The sequence below is a fragment of the Lacerta agilis genome, chromosome 7 (genome assembly GCF_009819535.1).
Source record: "Lacerta agilis isolate rLacAgi1 chromosome 7, rLacAgi1.pri, whole genome shotgun sequence".
NCBI classification, from domain to species: Eukaryota; Metazoa; Chordata; class Lepidosauria; order Squamata; family Lacertidae; genus Lacerta; species Lacerta agilis.
In genome coordinates this window covers 79,666,243-79,683,429 of record NC_046318.1, presented here as the reverse complement: position 1 = coordinate 79,683,429, position 17,187 = coordinate 79,666,243, and the positions used below count along the sequence as shown (strand labels likewise).

Here is a 17,187-nt window from a genome sequence, read left to right as displayed (position 1 = left end):
CTTGCCGGATCTCTACTTTTGAGCTACTCCTTGCATTGCTCTTCCTATCAGGAGAAACTAAAGAAATGTGAAGTCAGTATTGCTTATAAAGTTCAATCATATTTAACCAAGACACTCAAACGTTAATAAAAGAGAAGTGCTATTGTGGGAATTCATCACTGATAAACAAACAAACACTTTAGGAATATTGTTCATTGGAATGTTTGGCAAAACTTATCAGCTTCATAGGTTTATTGGGGAAATGCAGTTCACTGAGGATTTATGGATTTTTCCTCAAAATAAAAAATCTGCACGCACAGCATTAGTAAGCATATCATCTTTGAATTAAAATTCCTCTTTCAATTCCTCTTTCAAAAAATTCCTCTTTGAATTAAAATTCATCCTTCACATCTCTCAAGTAACATACAGTGATACCTCGGGTTACCTACACTTCAGCTTACATACCCTTCAGGTTACATACTCCGCTAACCCAGAAATAACGCTTCAGGTTAAGAACTTTGCTTCAGGATAAGAACAGAAATTGTGCTCTGGCAACACAGCGACAGCGGGAGGTCCCATTAGCTAAAGTGGTGCTTCAGGTTAAGAACAGTTTCAGGTTAAGAACGGGCCTCCGGAATGAATTAAGTACGTAACCAGAGGTACCGCTGTATTGTGTCCTAAACACTGAGCGTGGGATGGTTGGATGGGCTCAGTGCTTCAAATCTGGAGTGGAGAAGAGAAGAAGAAGAAGAAGAAGAAGAAGAAGAAGAAGAAGAAGAAGAAGAAGAAGAGTTTGGATTTGATATCCCGCTTTTCACTACCCGAAGGAGTCTCAAAGTGGCTCACATTCTCCTTTCCCTTCCTCCCCCACAACAAACACTCTGTGAGGTGAGTGGGGCTGACAGATTTCAGAGAAGTGTGACTAGCCCAAAGTCACCCAGCAGCTGCATGTGGAGGAGCGGAGACACAAACCTGGTTCTCCAGATTACGAGTCCTCCACTCTTAAACACTACACCACACTGGCTCTCCAGAGGAACGGGAGAAGGAGTTGAGCAGCTCTGTTGATCAGGAGAACAAAAGCCATTATGATTACAGTCATACCTCGGGGTACGGCCGCTTCAGGTTGCGTGATTTTGGGTTGTGCACCGTGCCGAACCTGAAAGTGATGGAATGGGTTACTTCTGGGTTTCAGTGCTCATGCATATGCAGGAGCTCTGAATTTTGTCTGGCGCATGCGCAGACGCAGCGGCATGGATTGCGAACGCACCTCCCGCATGGATTGCGTTCGCAATCCGAGCGTCTACTGTATAAGTACCCTGCCCTTCTGACTGGGTTCCCCAGCCACATTGGACAGCTTTCAGCATATATAAAAAAATAACAAAATGATGCATTTGGAAGGCATGTGTAAATTTTAAATATTATTAAACTGTGATTTTTTTTAAAAAAAACCAAACAAACCCAGATGAAATAGAACTCAAGTCAAATCCATTGTTCTGATCTCACAGTGGCCAAACAGATGCTTAAGGGAAGCCTGCAAGCAGCTTCAGAACATAATAGTACTCTCCACTTCTGTGATTATCTGCTCTTTAATTTCCCAACCCCACTTGGGGCAACTTTGACATTTGTGGGAGACCTACCTGCTTTTTTCGAGGGCACGGGGACACTTCTGTTCAATCCCAGATAAATTATCATACCCGCCAACATTCCTCAGATGAAAATAGGGACTTTTTCACTCCTCTCTTATTGACCCTCCTTGACCCCATTTCTTTGTCTCTCACATAGCTTTACTAACTGAACAAAGACAAGTGTCACCACCAGTAAACTGTTTATGAAAAAAACCCCAATATGAATTATAACAGAAAAATAAAACACAAGTTAAAGTGAATTCTAACAGCAAAATAAGAACTAGTAAATGTATATAGAGAGAGTGATGCAGATGAGCCTGATCTTGAGATTTTTATAAAATAATGTTGTATCCCTATTGTACAGCACTTCTGAGACTGATGATTGGTTTGTCCAGCCCAGTATTCCCTTCTCCAGGGATTCAACCTGGACTTTTCTGCCAGCAATGCATGTACACTTCTGCCTTTGGTTCCCCTTCCACTTTTGCAAATAAACTTTGTCAACTTGAGACATTCACATACCTGTGAGCTGAAGGAAGCAAGAAGCACAAAATTTTGTGCTGGAATGTGGAGGAAGCCAGAAGATTGACAGAATGGTCTACAGCCCCAAGGAGGAGAAAATAGATTCATCACCAAGCTCTCCGCAAGACGTTTAGGGCTCCACCCATTACAGATGAAGTTCTTAAGCAGTTTGTCAACATCATGTGGCAAGAAGAATATTGTTCATTGGTTGTCAAGAAATATGATTTAAGAGGAGGTTCTTGCCTCCAAAGTCTTGATGTCATAGAGAAGCATTCTTGAGAAAAGAGAGTAAATAAGTTGCAGGGAACAATGGGGTGAGGGTGAAAACTACAGTGCCTGGGATTCTTTCTTTTTTTGCGGGGGGATAATATGCTTTGAATGCATGGTGTGTACATAACTATGGAACCTGGAAGCGGGCATGGGAGGGGCCTTTTGAATGACTAAGAAGTAGACAATGGTTAACCAGGTGGCAGAGGAGAACAGAATGGAATGGTTGGATGAGATCACACACACACACACACACACACACGTATCTAAAGTTCTATGTACAGTAAATAATTTGGCATGTTGTGGCTATTTTTATTGTTTAAATTGAGGGCTCATCCATCCTTCCACCAGTCACATTCCAAAAGGCACAGTTTCCAGGCACTTTCCTTGCCTTTGCTGTCCAAGTGGCCTTGCCTTTGCTGAGAACCTGTTTTTATACATCCCGTGGGATGTTAGAGGGTCAGCCATAGACATAAATGGAGACATTTGCAAAATTGTGTAGTTTGAATTGGGCAGATATGACCATTATTGATTTTTGCAGCAGATATATCAAAGAAATAGTTGGGGGGAAGACACAAATGGAGAGGGAACCCTCAAATTAACCCAATGCTCATTGAGCTCAATGGGATTTTGTGAAATGACATCAACGAAACAGGGAACTGGTTACTTGAAATACTCACCAATTGTTCCAGCCAAAACCCTAGACATTTGCCTCTATGTTCCAAGTATACATCTTGTGTTTCTTTGGATTTCAAGCATGCACAACTTTTTTATTAAAGCCTTTGTGTTAAAAAGCAAACAGATAAACAGTGACAGATGAATCTATCGTCTCCACTTTCAGTTCATAGTCTTTTTCACAGCTTGATTCTTTTTAGCAGTCGTCAGAACTGGGTTCGGACCTGAATGTCTCCCTTCTTTCTCCCATCTTCCTCCTCCTTGAAAACCCTCTGGAATATGACCTTCAAGCTCTCCCTTGACCGACTGTGTTTCTTTCTTCCAACCAGGAAATAAATCAGTGGGTTAACACTGCTGTTTAGGCAGCTGCATAAGGGCCCAATGAATATTGCATTATAGTTTACAAAATTACTAGAAAGAAAGATTAATAAAATGCAAGTAAATGGGAAAGCTAAGATGAGGAAGAAGAGGAGGGCAAGTAGGATGGCTCTTACAGCTTTTCCCCTCTTCCTCTGTTGGGATCTAAAGTAAACTTTTATAAACAGCACCAGAGTGGAAACAGTCATGAGTGGGAGGCAAAGTATAGCATTCACTAGAAGGTGGTAGAAAAGGGCATCCTTGATAAGCAGAAAATTAGGAAGAATCCAGCAGATTACAGTGAGCAGGAAAGAAAAGATCCATATTGTGGCACACACAAGGGTGGAAAAGTGTGGTGGTCGGTGTGGAGAACTAGCCCAATGCCAGGTAGGGGTTAATTTTTTCTGACAGTTAGAACCCTCAGGGGCGGGCTTAGCCTGGGTATAAAACACCCCTCCCAGTGGGCAGTGAGGCAGTTAAGTGCGGGGAGTTAGAGTTGGAGTTGAGCAGTGTGAGTCAAGAGATAGAGCTGGGAGTTTAGAGTCTTAGGTGGATGTTAGCAGAGAGGATAAAGAGATTGTGAAACGCATTGTTATTGATATTTAGTTTACTATTAGAGGTATTAGGCCGGTAATATTTAGAGGTATTAGGCCAGGATAGGACAACTGTTATAAGCTTATTGAACAACCTTTTATTTATCAGCAACCACAAGCTTTGTACGCAATAAACATCTTTTTAGTTCACAATATCCTCGTCTGTGGTGAATGAAGTAAGCAGGATCCAGCCAGTAGTCTGAGGGGCTGCAGCTGGGGACTGTTTGTCGTTGGTGCAGCACTCATAGACCGTAAAACGTCCGGGGGTGGGCTGTACAGGGCGAAGGGCCCGCGACATTAAAGTGGTGGCAGCGTCGGGATGAAAGATTGTCATAAAGTGGTGGTCACATTGAGATCAAAGATAGATCTAAAGTGTTGGCAAGAAGTGCCAAGGTACATGAAGGATTTAAGGGTGACGCATTGTGTGAAGTGTGAGGCTTAAAGAGGATTTAAGCAAACTTCAGTGAGACTCTACAATCTAGTCAGGAAGGGGATCGCATACACCTGGAAAGGGAGAAGGGGAATTCAGAGAGGAATTACCTGGCCCTAGGGTGTGGTGATAGCGCCTAAGACTGTGAGATTGTGAGAGAGTTACAAAGATACATTGCGTTTGAAACTATTTCAGGCAGAAAGGTTTATAGTGAGAGGTCGGAAAAGTACGCTGGACAAAGTGCACTGAGGTAACTTTAGGCGTGACTTTGGACCTAAGCTGTGGAAACTAAGCCTGGAGAAATAGTTTAATTGAAACATCCTTGATTTAAGTACAAAAATAATACCACCAAATAAATAGAAAATGCCACCTAGGAAGACAAAAACAGCTCTTAGGGACTCACAAGTAGAAAGCTCTGAAGAAGAAAATGGGGTTTCCCAGATTGAGGAAACCAGTACTGAAACAGTTAACAAAAATCCTGCTGAGGGGACGAGTTTTAAAGCCTCAGAGGAATTTGAGAAATGGAAACTAGAACAAGAATATAAACTGAAGGAATTAGAAATGAGATTGCAAGCTGAGGAAAGAGAGAAAAAATTACAAGCTGAAGCAAAAGAGAGAGAATTAAATATTGAGAGAGAGAGAGAGAGAGAGAAAGAGAGGCAATGGCACTGAAAGAGAAAGAAATGACCTTAAAGTTACAAGCTGAGGAAAAAGAGAGAGAACTGAAAGAGAAAGAAATGACCTTAGCTATTGAGAGAGAAAGAGAACGGGAAGAAAGAGAATATTTACTAGAAATGAAAAGACTTGAATTATCAGCTGTAGAAAATAGAAACAACAACAATAGTTCCACACAAAATCCTAGCAGGGTGGATTTAAAAAGATTCCCTGACTTCAAAGATAAAGACGATCCTGAAGCGTTTATCATTTCTTTTGAGAGGGCTTGCGAAGATTTTGAAGTAAAAGATGAGGAGAAAATGCAAATACTGAGAGCGCGTATTAGTGGAACATTAACAGAGATTTATTCTCAAATGCCATCTGATCAATCTAAAGATTTTGAAGCATTTAAACAGTTGGTTTATGTTAGATTCGGAATTACTGCAGAACAACTGAGACAAAAGTTTAGAACAATAAAAAAGTGCGTGAGGAAACATTTGCTCAACTAGGAGCTAAAACTACAAATTATTTAAACAAGTGGCTAGAACAGGAGGGTGCCGATTCGGTGGCGAAAATAAAAGAGGTGATCGCATTAGAACAATTTTATGACACGATTAATAGTCATTTGAAGTATTTAATTAAAGAAAGACGCCCAAAAACCATCCTGGAAGCTGCTAATCTGGCAGATGAAATAAATGAAATCCGAGAACACGCTTATGATGCCCCAAAATATAAGGACAAACAGTGGGAAACAAATAAGTTTAAGAGAATGCAACAGCCCACAAAGTTTACCACAGAAACTGCCAAGAAAATTTTTTCCGCCAATGCAAATGTTCCCCATAACACGCCTATGACAACGGGGGGGGGGGACTGAGGGAAAAGTAAATAAATATAGTGAGGGTAAAAGGCCTGAATTAATCTGTTGGCAATGTGGGAAAAAAGGCCATAGACAACTGGACTGTAGAACTGAACTCAGAACTAGGAGTGCAAATACTATTCCTCAGAAGCAGACATATTGTGTCCAAACTGTGGAGACAGAGCCAACTGCCAACATGGTTGCCACGGCAACCGAGGCCCAGTCAGAGGCTGATGAGTTACCAGAGGCCCAAGTTGTGAGGTGCTATATAATTCAACAAGATGACATGCTATTACACAAAACAGGAGAAGAAATTTGGGTGAATGGTAAACAATATAAAGGCTTAAAAGACACAGGGTCTCAGATTAGTATTGTACATCCTGATTTGTTAAAGCCAGATGACTTTATTAAAGGCAAAACAATCAGTTTAAAAGGAATATCAAAACAGCCAGAAATCTTGCCAGTCGCATTAGTTAATCTGACATATAAACAATGGTCTGGAAAATGGCAAGTAGCAGTTTCACCAGAAATCCCAGCTCCAATGTTAATCGGGTGGGATCTACTTGACCATGTACAGAGTGCATTTGTAATAACTAGGGCACAAAAACTGCGACAGTTACCTCAGGAGGAAAGGCCTGATACAATTGCTGAACTGACACAAGATACAAGTATAATGCCAGTTACAAATAGTCAAGCAGCTAGTTTTGCAGCCAAGCAGAAACTAGATACAGATTTACAGAAATATTTTCAAGCCACAGCCGTGAATACAGTATTAACCCCTGAAAGCCCGGAGCGGTTTATAGTCAACAATGGGTTGCTATACAGGGAGATTCTTTTAAAGCCTAATAGAGGGGGTAATGAGATCCACAGGCAACTGATAGTACCTACTGAATTCAGAACCAAGATAATACAACATGCACATGGCAGTATCTTTGGAGGTCACTTGGGAATCACCAGAACCAAACAAAGGGTGTCCCAAAATTTCTTTTGGCCTGGGATGGGCAAGCAAATAAAGTTATTTTGTCGAACGTGCCATACTTGCCAATTACAAGGACATGGGCAAGATAAAACGAAAGCACAATTATGCCCCTTGCCAATAATTTCCCAACCCTTCCAACGCTTAGCAATAGATATTATTGGACGACTGCCAAAAGCCAGTCGCAGGGGACATCATTATTTATTGACTATTGTGGATTTTGCGACTAGGTATCCGGAAGCGATTCCATTACGAAACATGGAGACTGAAACAGTGGCTTCAGCTCTAATAAGTTATATGTGTCGGCTAGGGTTTGCAGAACAGATCGTGACAGACCTTGGAGCCTCATTTACCTCTAAACTGATGCAGCGTTTGTGGGAGAGGTGTGGGATAAAACATATCACCAGTACCGCTTATCACCCTCAGACGAACGGCTTGGCAGAACGTTTTAATGGAAGCCTGATAAGAATGCTGAGGGCATATGTAACGGAACATCCTCACGATTGGGATGACAATATACAAGCCTTATTATATGCTTATAGATCCATACCCCAGGAAAGCACGGGTTTTAGTCCCTTTGAATTATTGTTTGGGAGAAAAGTCAAGGGTCCCCTAGATTTATTAAGATTTAATTGGGAAGGACGGCCGGTTGGAGATTCGGAGAATGTAGTTGATTACCTATTTAAATTGCAAAACACTCTCAAACGATCACTAGAACTGGCAGGAGAACATTGCAAGGTTGCTCAGCACAAACAGAAAGTTTGGTATGACAAAAAGGCACGTGTGAGATCTTTTGAGCCAGGACAGGATATTTTATTAATCAGACCAGTAAAAGGGAATAAGTTACAACTGACCTGGGAAGGTCCTTTTAAAATCATTTCAAAAATGAATGATGTAAACTATATAATTCAATACGGTGAAGGCAGGCGGGTCGTGCATGTGAACATGATAAAGCCTTATTATAAAGCAGAAGGGTGGTCATTATTTGCTATTAAAGAAGATCCCCAAGACATGCCAATACCTTGTTGGGAAAGGGAGAAGAAACCCTGTCCAATAACTGACATTAAGTTGGACCCCCAACTAACGCAGTCCCAACAAGAAGATGTAAAACAAATTTTGACACACTATGCACCCACGTTCAGCAATAAACCAGGTATTGCTAAAGGGGTAATGCATCAGATTGATACGGGCGATGCCAAACCCATTGCATTGGCTCCGTACAGGATTACAGGCCATTATATAAAGACTGTAACCGAGGAAGTTCAGGAGATTTTAAAAGCAGGCATTATTGTTCCTTCGAGCAGTGCATGGGCAGCCCCTGTTCTTTTATTAGATAAGCCCGATGGAACTATAAGATTTTGTCTGGATTTTCGCCGTCTTAACCATGTGACAAAATCAGATGCCTATCCTATGCCTAGGCTCGACAATTTAATCGAGAAAATTGGAAGCTGTAAATACATATCTAGTTTGGACTTAACAAAAGGATACTATCAGATTCCAATGCACCCAAAAGATAGGGAAAAGACCGCTTTCAGAAGTCCTATCGGTTTATATGAATTTACAGTCATGGCGTTCGGTCTAAAAAACGCACCAGCCACTTTCCAACGCCTCATGGATAAAGTTTTAAATGGGTTATATGACTTTACAATTGCGTATCTTGACGATATCGCCATATTTAGTAAAACTTGGGAGGAGCATAAAGGGCACTTAAAAATAGTGCTACAAAGAATCCAAGAGGCAGGCCTAACCATCAAGGCGGCAAAATGTCACATTGGGGGCAGTTCTATCAAATATTTGGGTCATATGATTGGGGATGGGCAGATTAAACCCTTATCTGCAAAAGTAGAAGCCATCGCGACCTGGCCGAAACCCACAACCAAGAAGAAAGTGAGGGCATTCTTGGGACTGGTGGGGTATTATCGTAAATTCATCCCCAAATTTAGTGAAATAGCTGCTCCTTTGTCTAGTCTGACAGGGAAAAAAATAACAGACCCCATCACGTGGACAGCAGCCTGTCAAACTGCTTTTGACAAGCTGAAGAACGCACTGATATCCCAACCAATACTAGCTACACCTGATTTTGGCAAGCCATTTACGGTCTACACTGACGCGTCTAATGATGGACTTGGCACTGTGTTATGCCAGCCGGGAGCTGAGGACGAACTACATCCGGTCGTCTACCTCAGCAAAAAGTTGTTGCCTCGGGAGAAACATCTGTCGACGATCGAGAAAGAGTGTTTGGCCATCATCTGGGCTCTGCAACGTTTAAAGCCGTATCTGTGGGGACGAACATTTGAACTTTGTACGGATCACTCACCGCTGATCTGGCTACGATCCATGAAGACCAACAGCAAGTTAATGAGGTGGGCATTAATCTTGCAAGACTTTGATTTCACCATCAAATCAGTAAAAGGAACCCTGAACATTGTGGCTGATGCGTTGTCTCGAAAACCAGGGAGCCACGGCTGATCCGAAGACAAGACATCACCACAACGATATTGCATGTCACTGGTACTATGTAATATTGCATGTATATAATGTTCACAACCAGATGTACTTTTACTGAAGATGTAACTGTTTATGTTATAGATAGGTAATATAGGTAAGAGTTATAAAATGTATTGTTTATGTTAATGTTTAAAAATGTTGTTTGTATCAGAGGGATACTTTGGCTAGTAACTCCTCTGATACAAACCTAAAAAGGAGGGAGGTATGTGGAGAACTAGCCCAATGCCAGGTAGGGGTTAATTTTTTCTGACAGTTAGAACCCTCAGGGACGGGCTTAGCCTGGGTATAAAACACCCCTCCCAGTGGGCAGTGAGGCAGTTAAGTGCGGGGAGTTAGAGTTGGAGTTGAGCAGTGTGAGTCAAGAGATAGAGCTGGGAGTTTAGAGTCTTAGGTGGATGTTAGCAGAGAGGATAAAGAGATTGTGAAACGCATTGTTATTGATATTTAGTTTACTATTAGAGGTATTAGGCCGGTAATATTTAGAGGTATTAGGCCGGGATAGGACAACTGTTATAAGCTTATTGAACAACCTTTTATTTATCAGCAACCACAAGCTTTGTACGCAATAAACATCTTTTTAGTTCACAATATCCTCGTCTGTGGTGAATGAAGTAAGCAGGATCCAGCCAGTAGTCTGAGGGGCTGCAGCTGGGGACTGTTTGTCGTTGGTGCAGCACTCATAGACCGTAAAACGTCCGGGGGTGGGCTGTACAGGGCGAAGGGCCCGCGACAGTCGGTGACATCGATGCCAAAGGGGGAAGACAACAGAAACACACCTGTCCATGCTAATGGCTGTCAACAGATATTGACCAGTGTTGTACATAAACATAAAAAATACATGAACAAATCTATATAGGGAAATGAAAATAACTCCAGAAGAAACATTATCATAAGAGAGCATAAGCACATGAGTGTCCCAAGGTCAGCAACAGCCAGATGTAGTATGAAAATGGTGAAAGGATTCCTCTTCATGCAAAAGCCAAGAAACCAGATGACAGTTCCATTCCCCATAAGTCCAAAAATGCTAATAACAAGAATTAAGACAAGGAGAATAATGTATGCTGTAGGATATAGTGACGATTCATGATCAAAACCATCCTGGGGGTTTAGGAGGTCAGTTCCATTTTCTGCTCCAATATCTTCCCATGAAGCATTCAAAGAGGACCAGGATCCCAGGCTATGGTTGCTCATCTTGCTGGATCTCTGCTTTTGAGCTACTCCTTGCACTGCTCCTCCTGCCAGGAGAAAATAAAGAAATGTGAAGTCTGTTTTGGCTTCGAAGCCCGACCATATTAAAGTGTGGTACTCAGTCAATAATAAAAGAGAAATGCTATAGCAGGAATTCATGACTGATAAACAAACACTTTAGGAATATTTTTCATTGGGATGTTAGTCACAAGTTATCAGTTTAAAAGGCTTAGGGGAGAAATGGAGTTCGCCAATGTGTTGTGGATTTTTCCTCCAAGTAAAAAATCTGCAGGCACAGCATCAGTAAGCACATCGTTTTTGAACTAAAATTCCCTTTTCTGCTCTCTGAGTCATCCTTGACATCTCAAACTAACGTATTGTGCCCTAAACACTGGGAGTGGGTGGTTGGATGGGCTCAGTGCTTCAAATCAGGAGTGGAGAAGAGGAACAGGAGAAGGAGTTGAGCAGTCATAGTGACCAGCAAAACAAAAACCATTATGATTATTGGTACCCCACACATCTGACTGCGTTCCCCAGCCTTACTGGAAAGCTTTCAACATAAACAAAAACATAAGAAAATGATGCTTTGGGAAGGGATGTGTAAGTTTGTATTATTATTAAAATGTGACATTTAACAAGACCAGATTAAATAAAAACAAAGGGAAATCCACTGTCCTGGTCTCACAATGACCAAACAGATGCTTAAGGGAAACCTACAAACAGCTCTGTAACGCAACAGTTGTCTCCACTCCTGTGGTTTTCTGCTGGCCCACCAGCTCTTTAATTTCCCAACTCGGGGCTACTTTGAAGAGCAACCTGTTTTTTGTGGGATATGGGGACACTTCTGTTCAGTCCCAAATACATTGACATACCCACGAACATTCCTATGATGAAAATTGGGTCATTTTTAACTCCTCTCCTATTGACCCTCCTCAAGCCCCATTCTTTGTCTCTCATATAGCATTTCCTATCATAAGAAGGACAATTGCCACTACCAGTAAACTGTTGTATCCCTACTGTAGAGCACTTGTGAGGCAGATGATTTGTTTCTCCAGCCCAGTATTCCCTTCTCCAGGGATTTAACCTGCAATGCATGTACACTTCTGCCTTTGCTTCCTCTCCCACTTTTGCAAATGTACTCTGTCAACCTGAGACATTCACATACCTGTGAGCCACTGTTGATCAGCAGTCTGAAGACAAGGTGAGTTGGAGGCAGCAAGAAGCACAAAATCATGTGCTGGAATGAGGAGGTAGTCAGAAGATTGGTAGAATTGACTACAACCCCAAGGATGAGAAAACAGATGTATCGCCAAGCTCTCCGCAAGATGTAACACTTCACCCATAACACTTCATCTGTTCTTAAGCAATTTGCCAACATCCTGTGGTAAGAAGAATTTTGTTCATTGGTTGTCAAGAGAGCTGATTAAACAGGAGGTTCTTGCTTCCAAAGTCTTGATGTCATAGAGAAGCATTCTTGAGAAAAGTAAGTACCGGTAAATAAGTTGCAGGGAGGAACTGGGTGAGGGTCAAAACTACAGTCCCTGTTATTCTTTGGGGGAAATCGGGTCCTCCATTAAAGAGGGCATGTGTTACGGTGCCACCTGGTCACCTGACCCTATATTTAGGGCTTATGCTTGACCTTGCTATGTCTTTGTGTGTAGCCTGCTTTTGGGTCAGGGGCACGGTAGGAATTTTCCCCACTTGGCTGATTGGCTGGTGCCATTTGGGTTTTGTCCAGGGGACATCAGGGCGGCTGATTGGGGCTCCTCCCAGCAGCTGTCCCTGGTGTTCATCCTTGGCTGTCCTACAAATGTGGCTTTGGGACTGCACTGCCTGTCAGGGTACAGGGAGATAGTTGAATCAGAACCTATGCAACCACTCACTTGGTTGTAATCAATAAATTGCGGCGTATATTCTGCCAAAAACCAAACCAAATATCTGACTCTTGTGTGAATTTATTTGGGGAAAGGTAAAAGTTCTAAACACGCAACACCCTGTGGCAAGCAGAAATTTGTCCATTGGTTGTCAAGAGAGCTAATTTAAGAATAGGTTCTTGTCTCCAAAGTCTTGATGTCATAGAGAAGCATCATTGAGAAAAGTGAGTAAATAAGTTGCAGGGAGCAACGGGGTGAGGGTGAAAACTACAGTGCCTGGGATTCTTTTTTTGGGGGGAGGGGATAATATGCTTTGAATGCATGGTGTGTAGGGAGCCCCACAGGTGTAACTATGGAACTTGGAAGGGGGCATGGGTGGGGCCTTTTGAATGACTAAGAAGTGGACAATGGTTAACCAGGTGGGAGAGCAGAACAGAATGGAATGGTTGGATGAGATGGCACACACACAGACACACACACACACACACACACACACACATATGTAAAGATCTATGTACAGTAAATAACATGGCATGTTGTGGCTATTTTCATTGTTCAAATTGAGGGATCGTCCCCCCTTCCACCAGTCATATTCCAAAATGGCAAAGTTTCACACAGTTTCCAGGCACATTCCAGGCACCTCTCCGAGTGACCTTGCCTTTGCTGTCGAGATTTCCCCTTAAAAACATGCTCGTTGCCTCTGAATTGGAATGAACAGCAATCTGCAGAAAACCCAATGTCATTTGTTTCGATTCAGCAGTAAAGAGAGGGTTTTCCTGGTGGGAAATGGAAGGCCAAATGAAGTATGGAGGAGCCCCGAGAACCTGTTTTTTATACTTCCCATGGGATGTTACCGGGTCAGCCATAGACATGACTGAAGACATTTCAAATTTTGTGTTGTTTGAATTGGGCAGACATGGCCATTATTTATTTTCACAACACATATATCAAAAAATAGTTGGGGGGGAAGACACAAATGGAGTGGGGACCCTCAAATAAACCCAATGCTCATTGAGCTCAATGGGATTTTGCGAAATGACATCAAAGAAACAGGGAACTGGTTACTTGAAATACTCACCTATTGTTCCAGCCAAAACCCTAGACATTTGCCTCTATGTTCCAAGTATACATCTTGTGTTTCTTTGGATTTCAAGCATGCACAAAGTGCATCTAACTGTGCTGTTCCTTCTGCCGCTAGTTCCTCTTTTGTCTTCTTGCTGCAACCTAGTTGCAAAACTAACCACCATTTCCCATTCTGATACAATCAGAACTTAGCTGTTAAGTGTGAAACAGAAATCTGATAACAGATGTCACAGAGTTGTGCCAGAGCACCAAGAAGAATCTCAGTTGTGGATCTAAAGACTTCCTTTGATTTCTTGGTTCTCAGTTTTGTACCTACAATCTGGTAGGATAACAAAAGTGAGGCAATGTACAGTATTGGGAAAACAACAGTAGCAGGGACAAAGAGCATACGTAACTTTTATTACTACCGGTATTTATCCAATTTTGTTTCTTAGAGTAACACATCTGGGTCTGTTCCCATATCCACAAGTTAAATACAGAGGTACCTCGGGTTACATACGCTTCAGGTTACATACTCCACTAACCCAGAAATAACACTTCAGGTTAAGAACTTTGCTTCAGGATAAGAACAGAAATCATGCTCTGGCTGCGCAGCAGCAGTGGGAGGTCCCATTAGCTAAAGTGGTGCTTCAGGTTAAGAACTGTTTAGGTTAAGAACGGACCTCCAGAACGAATTAAGTTCTTAACCCGAGGTACCACTGTACACAGACAAATAATCCAATCAGTCATGGCTCACATATGAAAAAACAACGACATTTTAATCTACAGTTTATTGTACCCTAGTCTGCTCTCATCCGGGCTCTCTATTCACAGGATGCATATAGTAAAGCAGTGTTTTTCAACCTTTTTTGGGCAAAGGCACACTTGTTTCATGAAAAAAATAATGAGGCACACCACCATTAGAAAATGTTAAAAAATTTAACTCTGTGCCTATATTGACTATATATAAAGTAATTTTTCAATTTTTGCCACGGCACACCAGGCAACATCTCGCGGCACACTAGTGTGCCGCGGAACAGTGGTTGAAAAACACTGTAGTAAAGTATAACAGGAAGGCCTTTTAAGTCACAAAGAAACTGGTATCTCTTCAAGAGTATTCTTCCTGCATGCACACCTCTGCCACCCAATTACGGTTCCCCTCTTGCTTTTGCAAATAAACTGCATCAACTTGAAACATTTGTATACCTGTGAGAAACTCTTGATCAGCAATCTTCAGAGATGGAGTGTGGAATGCAGAAGGAAGTACAATATCCTGTGCTGGAATAAGCATGGTGGGGGGGGGGGGGTCAGAGAATTTTCAGAAATGAATGTAACTCCAAAGAAACAGGAGATGATTTATCAAGATTTCAGCTAGCTGTTCAGGGCTCCACTCACTATTTTTTTAACTGTTCTTCAGCAGTTTGTCAATATCATGTGGTAAGATTCCAACATTGGTTATAAAGATGTTGTCTCCACTTTCAGTTCATAGTCTTTTCCATGGCTTGCTTCCCTTCCCTTCCCTTCCCTTCCCTTTCCTTTCCTTTTTGCAGTCATCAGATCTGGGTTTGGACCTGAATGTTTTCCTTCTTTCTGCAACCTTCCTCCTCCTTGAAAACCCTCTAGAATATGACCTTAAAGTTCTCCCTTGACCGACTGTGTTTCTTTCTTCCAACCAGGAAATAAATCAGTGGGTTAATACTGATGTTTAGGCAGCTGCATAAGAGCCCAATAATCTTTTCAGTATCATTTACATCTTTACTGGAAAATTGGATTAATAAAATGCAAGTAAATGGGAAAGAAAAGAAGAGGAAGAAGAGGAGGGCAAGTAGGATGGCTGTTACAGCTTTTCCCTTCTTCCTCTGTTGTGATCTAAAGTAAACTTTTATAAACAGGACCAGAGTGGAAAGAGTCATGAGTGGGAGGCAAAGTATAGCATTCATTAGAAGCTGTTGGAAAATGGGATTCAGTGTAACAATAAAAATAGAAAGTATAATGCCAATTACAGTGAGCAGGAAAGAAATGATCCATATTGAGGCACACACAAGGGTGGAAAAGTGTGGTGGTCGGTGGCATCGATGACAAAGGGGAAAGACAACAGAAACACACCTGTCCATGCTAATGGCTGTCAACAGATATTGACCAGTGTTGTAAATTAAGAAAAACAAACAATTATCAACACATAAACATAGATAATTGCGTCTGAATATGAACTCAGAATTCTCATAATCAGAAGTAAAGATAAGCATATGAGTGTCCCAAGGTCAGCAGCAACCAGATGTAGTATGAAAGTGGTGAATGGATTCCTCTTCATGCAAAAACCAAGAAACCAGATGACGGTTCCATTCCCCATAAATACAAAAATGCTAATAACTGGAATTAAGGGAAAGAAGATAATGTCTGCTATATGATATAGTGATGATTCATGATCAAAACCACCCTGGGGTTTTAGGAGGTCAGTTCCATTTTCTGCTCCAATATCTTCCCATGAAGCATTCAAAGTGGACCAGGATCCCAGGCTACCATTGCTCATCTTGCTGGATCTCTGTTTTTGAACTAATGCTTGCATGGCTCTTCCTACAAGAAGAAAATAAATAAATGTGGATAAAAAAAAATAGCTATGAAGTTCAACGATAGTAAGGCGATACACTCAAACAATAACAAAAGAGACATGCTATAGTGGGAATTCATGACTGATGAACTAACAAACAATTTAGGAATATTTTTCATTGGAATGTTTGTCAAAACTTAACAGCTTCAAAGGCTGGGGTGTGTGTGTGGAGAATGCAGTTTACCAATGGGTTATGGATTTTCCCTCCAATTAAAAAATTCTGCAGGCACAGCATCAGTAAGCATATCATTTTAGAACTCAAATTCTCATTTTTTGGTCTCTGACTCAGCCTTAAGATCTGAAATTAACTCTTTTGTCGTAGACATTGAGAGTGGGGTGGTTGGGTGGTGAAGAAGAGGAGTGTGAGAAGGAGCTGAACAGCTCTTGTGGTTGGGGAAACAAAAACCAGAGTGAATTGGGAAGGCATGTGTAATTTATTATTATTAAAATGTGATATTTAACAAAAGTGGATAAAAACAACTCAAGTTAAATTGAGATTGATAAGAAATATGAAAATAAGAAAAAGACCCACAATAGATTAGCCAAACAGCAAGATTTTTTACAATGTGGAATGTATTAGACAAACCTTTAGTCTATCCACTTAGTACTTTCTGCTCTGACTGGATATGGAAACCAAAAATTCCTGCCATCTTCATCAGCTATCGACCTGGTATCCTTCTAAATCAAGACACCAGGGATTTAGCTTGGCTCACCTATCTCCAATGGTGCACAGCATTGCCATTCAGCTACAGATCCCCTCCTACCTTTGCTAATGAATGAGATCAAATTTAGCTATTCACATACCTGTCAAAAACTTTGGATCAGCATCCCTCAGGCATGGTGAGTGGGAGCAGCAAGTGGTGCTGGAATAAGCAGGTAATCTGAAGATTTGCAGAAATTGATAAGATTCCTCATCTGTTTAAGGTCAATAAAGGCCACATGAAGAACCTTTGGGGCTTCGTCAGCATACTTTTCCGCCAGATGATTCAAGGTTAGTATTTGATCTGTTGTAGATC

The 17,187-nt window shown here is 41.5% G+C and overlaps 1 protein-coding gene and 1 pseudogene across 1 annotated transcript; both read right to left on the bottom strand.

Moving 5' to 3' along the window:
* Nucleotides 1–3,271: 3,271 nt before the first annotated feature.
* On the bottom strand, nucleotides 3,272–10,630 carry LOC117050477 (mas-related G-protein coupled receptor member H-like). The gene is made up of 3 exons (XM_033156141.1): nucleotides 10,323–10,630; nucleotides 10,171–10,287; nucleotides 3,272–3,794 (listed from the first exon to the last, which is right to left on the bottom strand). Exons 1-3 carry the CDS (start codon nucleotides 10,628–10,630, stop codon nucleotides 3,272–3,274), a joined length of 948 nt encoding a protein of 315 aa, XP_033012032.1.
* Nucleotides 10,631–15,182: 4,552 nt separating this feature from the next.
* On the bottom strand, nucleotides 15,183–16,093 carry LOC117050476 (annotated as a pseudogene).
* Between the last annotated feature and the right edge of the window lie 1,094 nt (nucleotides 16,094–17,187).

Excerpts from the sequence above, each read along its gene's own strand:
- LOC117050477 (XM_033156141.1), bottom strand. The coding sequence starts at position 10,630 with ATGAGCAACCATAGCCTGGGATCCTGGTCCTCTTTGAATGCTTCATGG. Across the intron at positions 10,288-10,322 it reads TTATGCTCTCTTATGATAAT|ATTTGTTCATGTATTTTTTA; the intron begins GTTTCTTCTGGA and ends TTCCCTATATAG. Across the intron at positions 3,795-10,170 it reads TGGCATCGATGTCACCGACT|TTCTCCACACCGACCACCAC; the intron begins GTCGCGGGCCCT and ends GCATTGGGCTAG.